The 12,315-nt window shown below is 45.6% G+C and overlaps 4 protein-coding genes across 5 annotated transcripts; 1 reads left to right on the plus strand and 3 right to left on the minus strand.

Annotated features, from left to right (window-relative positions):
• Positions 1–4,676: 4,676 nt before the first annotated feature.
• LOC122621000 (DNA repair protein RAD51 homolog 3) lies at positions 4,677–6,498 on the minus strand. Of its 2 annotated transcripts, XM_043798711.1 has the most exons (7): positions 6,378–6,498; positions 6,099–6,320; positions 5,924–6,030; positions 5,706–5,863; positions 5,411–5,539; positions 5,121–5,353; positions 4,677–5,054 (listed from the first exon to the last, which is right to left on the minus strand). In XM_043798711.1, exons 1-6 carry the CDS (start codon positions 6,395–6,397, stop codon positions 5,177–5,179), a joined length of 813 nt encoding a protein of 270 aa, XP_043654646.1. In that variant the 5' UTR covers positions 6,398–6,498; the 3' UTR covers positions 4,677–5,054; positions 5,121–5,176. The 2 variants fall into 2 exon arrangements, with proteins under 2 accessions (XP_043654646.1, XP_043654648.1); XM_043798713.1 differs by lacking the exons at positions 4,677–5,054; positions 5,121–5,353 and having other exon boundaries at positions 5,514–5,539; positions 5,599–5,863.
• Positions 6,499–6,594: 96 nt separating this feature from the next.
• Positions 6,595–7,134, plus strand: LOC122621482 (serine palmitoyltransferase small subunit B). Its single transcript, XM_043799343.1, has 2 exons — positions 6,595–6,755; positions 6,817–7,134. The coding sequence occupies exons 1-2, from the start codon at positions 6,659–6,661 to the stop codon at positions 6,972–6,974; spliced, it is 255 nt and encodes an 84-aa protein (XP_043655278.1). The 5' UTR covers positions 6,595–6,658; the 3' UTR covers positions 6,975–7,134.
• On the minus strand, positions 7,072–8,734 carry LOC122618915 (degenerin del-1). The gene is made up of 7 exons (XM_043795510.1): positions 8,697–8,734; positions 8,527–8,640; positions 8,263–8,479; positions 7,754–8,202; positions 7,490–7,696; positions 7,295–7,401; positions 7,072–7,235 (listed from the first exon to the last, which is right to left on the minus strand). Exons 1-7 carry the CDS (start codon positions 8,732–8,734, stop codon positions 7,072–7,074), a joined length of 1,296 nt encoding a protein of 431 aa, XP_043651445.1.
• A 1,072-nt stretch (positions 8,735–9,806) lies between these two features.
• Positions 9,807–11,565, minus strand: LOC122619384 (serine protease grass). The gene is made up of 5 exons (XM_043796289.1): positions 11,518–11,565; positions 11,388–11,456; positions 11,169–11,329; positions 10,688–11,013; positions 9,807–10,525 (listed from the first exon to the last, which is right to left on the minus strand). The coding sequence occupies exons 2-5, from the start codon at positions 11,449–11,451 to the stop codon at positions 9,919–9,921; spliced, it is 1,158 nt and encodes a 385-aa protein (XP_043652224.1). The 5' UTR covers positions 11,452–11,456; positions 11,518–11,565; the 3' UTR covers positions 9,807–9,918.
• Positions 11,566–12,315: the final 750 nt, after the last annotated feature.

Raw genomic sequence — 12,315 nt, forward strand, 5'->3', positions numbered from 1 at the left:
CTGCTGGACTCTTTTTTCCAGCAGCATCGTTTCCTGTCATTTGGACTCGTCTGGATCGAACAGAAATATGTTCGGCTGGGATTGCGGCGATCGCATTTGAAATATGCGCTAATTGAATGTGAAAACAAAATGCAAGTTGGGCACTACATACAACGGTTCGAATCGGAGGAGAGGATCGGGACACAAATGGAGAAACCGGCGAAACAGATCAGAAGGCCAGGAGGAAAGAAATCGAAATCGACCAGCAAACAGCAAGCAGCAAACAGCGAGCAATGCATTTTGCGTTGTTCGGTTTCTAATTAAAATACCAAAAAGAGCCGGCCGAAACACACAAAACTAAGCTCAGCGGATGATCAAGGCCCGAAGTCTTGTGGATTCAAAAACAGATACTGCAGAGGTGGCTGGGTTTCTTTTTTTTTTTACCACAACGTGCGTAAATTTCGTCAGCGGTAAACTCGGCTTGAACAAAACGAAATGGCCGGGTTCTGGAGTATGAGTGTGTTGTTAATGAAGCAGAAAATGCCAGGAATTTTCGCTTGATTGTGGCTGCCTCTCGTTCTCTTATATTCCGCCATGCACAGAAAGAAACCAAACATTTTGCCTTAGATTTAGACAGATTAGGGTTAATTGGTTGAAAGCGTTGTGTTTGGTCAGTCAGTCCAAGAATAAACGATTGGCTTTCCTAAGATGAGTAAAACTTAAAACCACCTACACGAATCCCGATTGTAGACTATTCGGCTTAAGTTGTTCATAATTGAATTAAATAATCTAGAAGAGAGGAAAACCTTTTCCAGTGTACGGCGGCTAAAGTGTTTTATTTAGTTATTGAACAGTACTGTCCAAGGCCTCGACTTTGGTAGCCGCCCTTTTCGAACCGCCGCAGCCGAGCGAAATTTTAGCGGCATTTTTGGCGCTTTTTTCTGTATTATTTGTGCTGCCAAGCGCTCCGCGCTTTCCGATGTTTCGGTGGGGTTGTTGCTGTTTTTTTAATTAACGCGCGATACGTTTTCGACTTTGAAGGGCCAAGGAGCGCACATGATGGGCATATAACTCATTGGAATTATGGTGGACGGAGGCCAGCAGGCAGCAGCAGAAGGAAACGGGCCAGCGGGCCAGTCCGCGAGCTAAAGTAAAGTTGCCCAGCCAGAACAGAACGTACATAAACTTTATCCGTCTATAATCTAAATATGTTTCTCGGTTGGCTCTTGGCTCTTTGCGCCGTTGTCGTGGCTGTTGCAACAATTTGCAGCAAATTGAAAGCCAATTACGTTGTTTGCAGCATGCCAAGGCAGCGACGGTCGCTGCGGATCGCATCGGATCGAAACAGCCATATAGCCAGGGCCTCTCGGTCGGCCGGCAGACAGGCGAAATTGCGGGGCACACAGCTCTCGTAGACGACATAAATATCAAATACAGGTCCATAAATTTGAAACCAATTAGCCAACTTAAATTGATAATAGTTTGCCGCTGTTCCGTGGGGTTCACAGGAGCTGGGTACCTAGCATTTGCCTACTACTACCGCAGGAAGCTGCCACCGACGCGATCCACTCGAAACCACTCGAACCACTCGAGGATGTCTTTTGGCGATCGCTAATGGCAGTGCCATTTGATGACATACGTCGCTCGTGTTGAGCCGCCAATTTTCGACCGACCGACAATTGCTGGCCATATATGTAAGGACGCAGCAAAGGCAAATGCAGCAGCGACATCAGCAACTGCCACTGCAGCAAATGCATCGTCTCATATGTCGCATGTCGTGCCTGTCGTGTCGTTCTAATCACAATTGCTGCCTCTGCCTCTGCTGCGGCTGCGGCTGCGCCTTTTTATGGCGCTTTTATGCAAAACAACTTAATTTCGTAGCCCGATCCGTTTGCCACAATGCAGCGCGTAAAATATGCACTCGCAGGCAGCGGCAGTGGCAGTGGCAGCGGCTGAAGTAGGAGCAACTGCAGCAGCAACATGGCTAGCAAAACGAAAGACTTAGACAACGAACTCGTACAAATGTTTCGACCATTTGCCTGTGTGTCGAGCTGTTATAGAAAATTATCTGAAACTGATTTGATATATATTCAAATAGGCGCTGTGCGACACATGTTGCTGCTGTTACATGCAACATTTGCCGTATTTGTTGCACGCAGCAGCAGCAGCAGCAGCAGCAGCAGCAACAGCACAGAGCTCCTGGAGAAGTTGCAAACCACAACCGCCGACTGGTAGCCAGGTTAGACTTGTCGTTGTTATTTGTATGAAATGCTATGGATAACATCGCCAGCAGTAAACGTTTAGTTTGTGTTTTAATTAAAATATTTTCATTTCCCCTGCGCCAGTGGCAGGCGAAGATTGCCGCTGAGAAACACGCTGCGACTGGATCAAGATCCAGGCACATCCGTGTCTTGCTGGACAAGTGGCATTTATAAGCTGCATTATAAACTAATTTAGGTGGGGAATTGATTGGCTAATAGACCTGGGAAACGACCGAGTGAAAGTCGTAAGAAAAGATCTACCATCAAAGAAATATCTCTACAAAAATAAATCGAATTTTATAAGGCTATATAGTGAGTACTTTATTTACTTAGCTGCTGAACAAGTTTAAGACACGCTTTTTAAAACGAACCTAAAGGTATTTTACCGATCTTAGCTTTAGGAACCTTTACCAGAAAATCACAATTAAAATGACTAATTCGATTTGAATGTCAAAACATTAGGATCTAATCCCAGTGGCCATTTAACCCCTCTTAGCCGGCCATTAATTGATTTACCAAGCCCCCTGAAGCCCCCAACTAAAAAAGAGGAGCCAGAAAACCAGTGAAAAATCACCCAACTGCGGCAGAACCACGCTTTATAAATGTCAGAGGCGACATTAATGTAGCGCATTTGTCTAATTAGACAAGCGTTTTGGGCATGATGCTCCGCAGCTCTCGCTCCACGCCAAATAAATTAATCAGCTAATTGATGGGCATAAATTACGGGCATGCAAATGAGACGAGATCGCGGCTGCTCTCCTGGCTGAAATTGATGGCCAGGCCAAATTAAATTGGGCAAATGAGCTAAGCCAAACCATTTACTATGTCAATGGCCGATGCTAAAGGGCCACCCACTGGGCGGCAGATAGCAATCGGAAGGTAGTGGAGCGCTTTCCAAATCGAAGCTTGCCAGGTGCAGCGTACAACTCAATTAATAACAATTTCTCAGAACAATAAGCCAGGCGGCGGCGACGGCAGTGAGTGCAATCCTTTTTGGCCAACATTTGATTATCTCACGGCCAGAGTGGAGCAGCGCCTGCCTCCTGGAGCCGCAGCTTGTGGCCGTGGCTCCTGCTATCGGGCGCTGCCATCGGGGCGGCGCGGTGTTGCGGAATTAGCCACTCTGGGCCTGAACTTTGCCGGTGCACGAGGTCGTGGCCAAATTGCCAGGCCATGCTCGCTAGCTCGGAATGTTTGTTGGCTTTTTGCTTTTTGTTTTAATTGAAACCCGTACGAAATGGAAAATGGGAAATGGACTTTCAACTTGCCAGCTTGGTAAATTACCCACACGAAGAAAAAATATTTACTTTGCTCGTACTTAGAAGTTAAACTTATATATAGAATATTACATTAGGTAGTGATATGTATAGTAAATGCAGTAATACAAATACCAGCTTTCAAAATAAAATCTATACCAAATATTTATCTGTAAAGTTTTGCATTGAACCTAAAATCTATTTCCGATCACATCACAAAACTTTTTTCGGTGCCACAGGCTCAGTCAGACCATTTCTAGTTTTGAAGCCCAAGTGCATTACAGGGCAGTTGGAAATTTATGGCGGGCCAGGCGGTGTCGAAAATAGCGCCAGCAACTCCGCGTTGACGACGAAGACGATGCGAGCCCGATGTTGATAGCTATAGCTTTCCGCCGGCTGGAGTTACTTTCTAATGCTGCAGTCACAGAGCGGAGAAGTGGATGTGGATGTGGATGAGGATGCATTGCACACGAAAGTCATAAGCGCAACCGAGGCAATTAAGTTCGAGCGACAAGTTGCGCCGCTGGAAGCCAGGAAACTCGGCTAGGATCGGGTGGGATCGGTGGAAACTGGGAGGAGAGCTCCACTGCAGCTGTTACATGTTTATGGCTCGAAACGGATCGCACGTAATGGGATTTGCGCTGAGCGACAGCGATAGCCTGTGACTGCACCAGCAAGCTCCACCAGCAGGCTCCACCAGCAGACACCAGGCCCAGTCACATCCACCGATTCAGATCCAGAGACTAAGCTATATGGGTAGAGCTATAGCCACAAGTGCAGCTTCGACTCCAGCGCCTCAATAAAGCCGATCGCATTACCAATTAGGCGTGCACACTCGGCTAAACAGCCGCCTCCTTCTGGCAAGTGGAAATTGAATTAGTTGTCGCTGCATATGCGTGACTAGCTGCTGCCCGGAGCTCCATGTGCGCCTGAGGAATGCACTGGAAAAATTTTAAGGAGTAGAACATTGGTTCTTACACCGAAAGCACAAAACATGTAATTTTAAATTATTTAAATAGATAACTAATTTGGCTTACCAAATAAATTTTTAAATGTCGTATGTGCCTTATTATCCAGTACTTTTTAAAATATGCCTTTGCTTCGAATTAAACTTTAGTACACGAATCATTTGTATATTTATCCATTTATTTTGGTTATGAAACGAATCTTTACTTTTTCTGCGTGTATAATCAAAAAGCCGCGGGCTAGAGATCGGCGGTCTGGTTTGGGTGTCGCCGTTCGTATGTGTAAACACTTTTTACACTTTGCCACATTCCTGTGCCGCGCGCATAAATCAGGCGTTGCTCGCCTGTCAATCTGGAGCTGCGCCATCGATAGGCATCGGGGTCGTCGTGGAGTGGAGCGGAGCTGACCGGAGGAGCTTTTAGCAAGTGCTCAGCAGCTGGCTGGGTGTGCGCTAGTTGCGGATCCGTTTTCTATGCCAATGCGAATCGTGGCAAGTGGTTGAGCATGTCGAGGATGCCGTTGGCCAAAGCTGCAGCTGCTCCTCTTTTCTCTGATAATGTCTTGATCCTTATCCCCCTCTAAACTTATTTTCCTTTAAAGAAAAACAACATTATTTTATTTTCCTGAAATGTAGAACCTCTACAACTTATAATAATACCTTAACTACCTATTTCTACCAAATGTTTTAAATTGATACAAAAGTAAAAGTGAGTCTCATTCAGACTCCTTAATTAGTCTACTCGTTCTCCACGACTTGCCCAGGTGAAGCTCAGAGCTGCTCGCAAACCAGATGCGCTCGTTGATCAAGTGCGAATGCAGATCCCCCAAGGCGGGCTCCACTTGGAACTTTTTCCTGACGTAGCGATGCGTGAGCACATTGGTGAAGACCCACTGGCGGTGGACGGGATTTTGAAAGGAAAGGAAAATTGATCGATTGTGAGGACTTACGGCCAATTCGTGTTGACGTTGCAATCTCCGCATGCTTTCGTGCAGTTCCAGAAGCATCTCGTAACGCTGGGCGCCATCCTCAAGCATTCGCAGGGTAAAAGCCAGGGAGTCGATTACAATCAGCTTAATCTAAGGAGACAGGCGTGTTTTTTAAGTTACAGAAATGTCTTTCAATCAAAGGTACATACAAATTGGTTTGGCAGATGTATGGATTTTTTGTGATTTCGGGTAGGGACAAGGAAAATGTGATAGTGAGGAAAGAGATATTAACCAATATTGTTAAAACTAATATTACATCTGGATGATCGGCGAGGTGCCTGTGGCAACTGAGAACTGTGGCCATCAATTGATGAAGCTTGTGGCACTTCACATAATAGACTTTCTGCAGCATTTTGTGAGCCTTGAATTCTGGAACTTTACGAGCATACTGTCTTTCCAGTTTCAAAGCTAGGTCTAGAAATAAATTATATTTATGTTCGCCACAGAAATATATAGTGTACTTCATTAACTAACCCTTTAATCTGTCGGGATGGAAATCCTGATTGGTGTCTATAAATAATGCGCTGCCTTCCAATCCGCCAGCTGCCTTGGGAATTTGTACATTTAGGCAAAGTTGCAAGCTATCAAAAAATACATATATCATTAAATTGTTAACAAATATTTAAGAAAGTAATAGTTAATAACGTACCACATTTGCGTTTTTCCCGTGCCGGAATTGCCGATCAGTTCGACGAGGTGACCCAAGGATATTCCACCTCCAAAATGAGTGTCCAGGGCTTTGTTGCCCGTAAGGATCTTATTTGTGCCACATTGTGAGATGTCCCAGCAGGATTTATTAAATATATTCAGGTTTTCATGGGACACGGATGGTCGACTTTCAATTGCTTCCGGTTGCGATGGCTCCCAAACCCTTGAAAGTCTTAATGTTTATATGGATTCTAAGAGTGCTGCACTTGCTGGCACTTACCGCACAAGTTTATGGTTCATAATTAGCTCATGTGTTGGCTTTATTTATTTTAAAACACTTTAAAAACAAACGTTGTGATCAGAAATAATCAAAACAACCGCGCCATATGGTTTTACAGCACTGTTATGACTTAACATGTGTGTTAACGTCAGTTGACGGTCAAGGGCTGGCTGCTACAGAAATGCAAGTTTTATAACGTCTGGCTACACCGAATACCATATGTTTTTTGTTTACAACTTTATTTCCTGCGACGCGAATTTATTGGACTTTAGTCATCCAAAATGCTGAATTTAAAACAATTGGCCAGCCACGCCTACCGCCAGTACGAACTGGTGACGTGCATCAATATGCTTGAGCCCTGGGAGAAGAAGCTGATCAGTGAGTATCGAAAATGCGCGACAAATCCAACTGCTAATCCGGATTATCTCCCCTCAATCAGATGGATTCTTTCTGGTTATGCTGTTCCTGGTGCTCTTCTCCAGCTTTATGTATCTGCCAAACTACATGCAAACCCTGATGCAGTTCGTCACGCCGCCCAACTGGCACAATTCCCCGGACAATGCAGCCTATGTGGCCCAAAAGATGGCACGGAGCTGAGCTCCACACTACCCATATCTCGTACAAGTGCATCCGGTACACGCATACTCCCTATAGAAAGACAACTATGATTTAAAGCTTATGATATTATTGTGATTTACGTCGACTGGTCCAAGATCTGTAAATATTGAACTGTGCCAAGAAATAACCGCTTAACCCACTTCACAATCGTTTTTCTGTACCGCAGACAGATTACAATGGTCTCCACCATTCGCAGAGCGGATGTGTTGAAGAACAGGCCAACCAGTCCTCCCAGGGAAACTGAAACGGCGGTCGCGAATTCAAAACTAATAGAGATTGAAACGGATAGGCTAGCTTACTCAAGAAATCCAGGATAGTCTTAGTTACCCGACGTACATATCGTTGTGTTGGCAGCTCAACCAGCGCCACTCGGATTTCCGACACTTCATCGGAGCCTTCATCATCCCTAAAAGTTAAAAGATATACTTTTAAGCGACCCACTTACTTATTTGAACTCTCAAACTGCATAAATGAAACTTCCTCAATATGCTTACTCATCAGCCGAGTTGTAGATAATGTTGTACTCCGGCTCCTCGCAGGAGCTCATGCACTCGCAGGACTTGCGCTCCGTCATGATCTTGTCGCGGATCCGGGTCAGGCAGATCAGGCCGCGGTAGTCACAGGCGGGCAGGTAATTCTGGCCGGGAATGGCCATAAAGTGACTGGTGCAGTTGCAGTTGTCCAGTTGGAGCAGCACAGTACTATAAATTAATCAATATATGAAATCAATTATATTAAATAAGTGTGCAATATATTACCACTCCACCACGCAGCCGGAGTAGCTGTAGAAGTCGTAGATTCCCAGTCGCTCCGGCACATGCTCATGGCCATAGCGACATCGCCGGTGCTCCATGCTTAGATCCTGGACACTCTCGTCGTTGTGCACCTCGATCACGTTCAAGATCAGTTCCTTGTAGTGACCCAGCAGCACCGTTTCCCGTATCATGCCCTCGGAAAACTGATAGGGCACGTCGATTGGGGCATGCACGTAAAGCTGAATATCGGCGGCGGCATGGAAGCTTAGATGACCCGGTCCCGTCATCCGGTTGTTGGTAAACTGGACATGCGACACTTTGCGAGCCTGATGCGAGTTGAAGGAGAAGCACAGTCCATACTCCGTGGGCAGGGGCAGAAACTGATCGCAGCAGTCGAACAGCTTGTTCAGATAGGTACAATTCACCAGCAGCTGATGGCACTTGGTGCGAAACTGCAAGGATTCCAGAATATAGCTAGGAGCAAGTACAGCAGGCTAGGCAAACCAACGCACCACGTCCACAAGGTGGGTGAAATTGGAGGGACACCGCATCTTGGCGCAATCCTCGCAGCTGCTGCAAACCCCTCGATAGAATACAATTTCCGAAATGAAATCATCCACGTGCATATCGTGCTCCACGCCAAAGTGTGAATCACTCATATCCCAAATCCGCTCGGCGTTATATATCTCGCATACGGTAATGGCCGGGAAAGTGGAGTTCCAATTCAAACTAGACAAGGTAAGTTAGGAGGTATACTTTGTGCCATTTGAACTCACTATATAGTATCCAGATTGAATGAAACCGACGAGGAGAGGTAGCTGTTGAGCAGCGACACGGAGACATTCGCAAAGAAGGGCAGCGTGTGGTAAAAGGTCACCAAGTAGAGAATCCTGCAATGGAAACGAGGCTTGTGTGGGAACTATATGGATCACATATAGCGAGTTACATTTTCAGAATAATTCCGTGGAAGCGGCTACTGCGCATTGTGAACTATTCAGCTGCGAAAAGGAAACTGTTTGCCCAAATTTTCTTTTCGGCCACGAGCTTTTGGTAACAATAGGCTGCATGATAGCCATCTATCCATTGTTTCTGCTTTGGCCTACATTAAAATAACTACCCAGTTTTATTGGCTCGGATTTAGTTCAATGTTAGAGCTCACATAAAACAGTCGCCCCAGACAATTACTTAAATGGACATCCTTAAAAGCATAAATCATACTGCACTTCTAGGTATTACTCACTATTAACACGGAGCTATATATACATTTAGTTTCCAAACGGATTCGGAGACAAGATCTTAGGTACACGTACGTACATATCTTAAATGGATTTTAAATGCAGCGACTAACCGCAAAATTATAGCATACCAACGTCATTACCATTATTGATGATTCAGTTTTCGATCAAAAGTCGCAGCTTATAGCCATATTATATAGAACTTCTGAGTAATCACGTTCTTATAGAATGATTTCTCTTCCAAAGATAAATGATATTGAAATAAGTGGTATTTTAGAGCTTTATCCATGGCAATGACGACGAAGTTGAGGAATCTGTGATGTAAATATCAAAATTAGTCGGAAACCTAAAGCTATGCTCAAACCATAGGAAAAGCTATGAGTCAGTAGAGCAGGTCATGCACCAGTGAGTTTCGTTGGGAACAGGCGTTGCATGGTACATGATTGATTTGAACGAATTTTTCAAGAGTGACTCACAATTTTCAATCTCAAAATTTCAATTTAAGGAACCAAAAACCCTTTGGAATCTAGCAAACTTAAACTAGTCCTTTTTTGGGGAAAAATAGTGGTTAGGACAGTTTTAAACATAACTAACCCCTGACATATCCTTTATAACTATCTATAATCTTGAACACCATTTTCGTTGTTTAAATAACATGGTTATTGTACCCATACACTCAGAATAGACAAAAAAGACTTAAGTTTATTTCGAAAGGATATGCTTTATATAAGGACTCTGCTCCCAATTGAAACTCAATGTGAAATTATCCCTTACTTTCCCAGCCCCACCGAGATAAAAATTGGTATTTTAAGTATTGCTGCTAATATTATTTATTAAAATAATTTACAAAGCTAGATATTTCTGTGGCAAGAACGCTTAAGACTACGGATATAAATAAGTTGGTGTCTTGAGGAAGAAGAGTATCGGGTGGCACTACTGAAGGTTCTGCGTGATCCAGGGCAGCATGTCGATGACGCTGGCGAAGACACCTGGCTGGTTCTGGTTCTGGCCGCACAGCCGTCCGCCGAAGGAGATCACGCCGTACTGGACCACACGGTAGGTGTTCTTGAATCGGTGCTTGAAGAACACGGGGCCGCCGGAATCTCCCTGGCAGGTGTGCTTGATGCCGGTACCCGTGGCACAGATGTGGTTGTCAGACACCTCACCCTTGTTGTAGTACTGGCGGCACTCGTCCAGGCTCTTCCTGGTGATCAATGCCTGCTGGAGCTTGGTAGCGACGGTCTCCTTATCGGTGCCGCCCCAGCCGGCGACAAAGAAGCTCTGATCGAAGTCCAGCGCCTGGGACTTCTGGTCGATGGGCAGGCAGACGGGCTTGATGTGAGATTTCTCCTTGACCACGCGATCCAGCTTGATGATGGCCACGTCATGGCTGATCCTGCCGTGCACGTAGTTGGGATGCACACGGATTTGCTCAATGCCGTACTCCTCGTAGGGCGGAATGCACACGCGGTTGGTACCGCCCAAGTAGTGACAGTCCTCCTCCGAGTCCAGGTCATGTTCGCCCAGGCGCACTGCGATTCTACAAACAGAATACCATTTCCACACAGATTAGTCATCGGCAGTAGATGTTGAACCAATTATTAAATAATGGCTATCAATTTGATATACAATCATCTTAGAGACTTTGTATATCATGATGTGATGAAATCGAATGCGGATGAAATTCGTATGTGCAACTTACACTTCGGGCTGGTCGATGATGCAGTGGGCGGCGGTCAGGATGTGGCGCTCGCTGATGAGGCTGCCGCCGCAGCGGAATGGACGCGGATCGTTGATCTGGTACTTGAGCAGGGCCACCCAGGGAAAGTCGCCCGGCTTGGCCGTCTTTCCACCGCTGACCTTGGGATTGCCCTTGTTGCCGCAGTTGGTCACCGAGTTCAGCAGCTGCAGACCCTGGCGATCGTACCGATTCAGATTTCCACCCACCGATCGGATGACCTTCGTCTGGGACGGTTGATTGTACGAGGACTGAGGGGTCTCCTCGTTGGGGCAGCAAAGATGGAAGTCCTACAAACATAAATTCAAGTCCATTTATTAGAAAGATATTCTCAAAAGCCATTAAATTCCTTTCTTTACTCCTTAAAATCAAACAAATTTCAATAAACAGTTGCAGTTATCTGATCGGCATTTTAACCATATTTTTTGAAATCATTAGAACTTACCCTTGTATTTGTGGTGCTCCTGCACTGCATCTGACTGATTTGGTTGTGGATTTTCCGTGGAATATCTCGTCCGTAGGTACCGATGATCTTCTGCACGAAGGGGCACTCCTGGTATCGGATGCACCGACCGGCTGCTTGGTCCGGAGTGAAGCAACTGCTCTCTGCAAGTCAATGGAATGGTAAACATCATCCGTGGGATAGATTTTCTAGTAAACTTACGGCTGATGACCAGCTGGGGCAAGATGCACAAGAGGAGTCCAAGTCCAATCGCCGTAGACAACATCCTGACTGATTGCTATGTTCAATAATCCGTAATCAAAGTGGGAGGTCTTCCTGCTGTTATAAAAACCTGTCTCAAGTCCGGATGCAGATGCTGGGGCTTCTATTCTTCGAGGTCTCGTTCCCGTTCACGTTAGAGTGCTCCAACGTGCGCGCTGAACAGATGAACTTGTAATGAACCGCAGATCGTCGTGTGCCGAGCTTTTGTAGCTCGGATTCGCGTGCTGTGGGAAGCGCCAATCCAATCCAATCCCATCCAGACAGCATTAATGATCAATAGCTGAGCGCAACCCCAGATCGACGATACAGGTTTTGCGGCACTTCCACCAGATCAAGCGCATGCCGTTCAGAGCCGGAGAACTACTAGTTTCAGATACTAGCTACCTTATTGAGATAGTGTCGTGGGCCTGTAGTATAATTCTATACAATTACACTCTCTAGAGAGGGGTACCATACTATTACCTAATTAAGTGATAGTATACGTTTTGCTTGTAACATAAGTTCAATATTATTAAAATACCCAGGCTTTTTTTCAATCACAGAACATAGCACAACAACGATTGAAAATTGCAATCATCACTTATGGTAAGCGATAGTAGAACTTGGATCGTGGAGCGTGGGAAAAGCGATTAAATTCCAGGAAACCCCCTTGCGATTAGAGGGCTCTCCCATTCGCAGCTGGTCGCTCCAAGTCGCTGGATCTCTGCCCCTCGAAATCTCAGATTCTCCGGCTGGAGATTGCCGATGCAGTCGCGGGGACTGGCACGCGTCGGTGAAGTTCAACAGGTGGGGCAGTCGGCCATTAGAGACGGTACTTTTTTGCTCAATTAGTATGCTCTCCAATTCCCCCATTCACCTGGCTACGCCC

This window comes from Drosophila teissieri, chromosome 3R, assembly GCF_016746235.2.
Source record: "Drosophila teissieri strain GT53w chromosome 3R, Prin_Dtei_1.1, whole genome shotgun sequence".
NCBI lineage: Eukaryota > Metazoa > Arthropoda > Insecta > Diptera > Drosophilidae > Drosophila > Drosophila teissieri.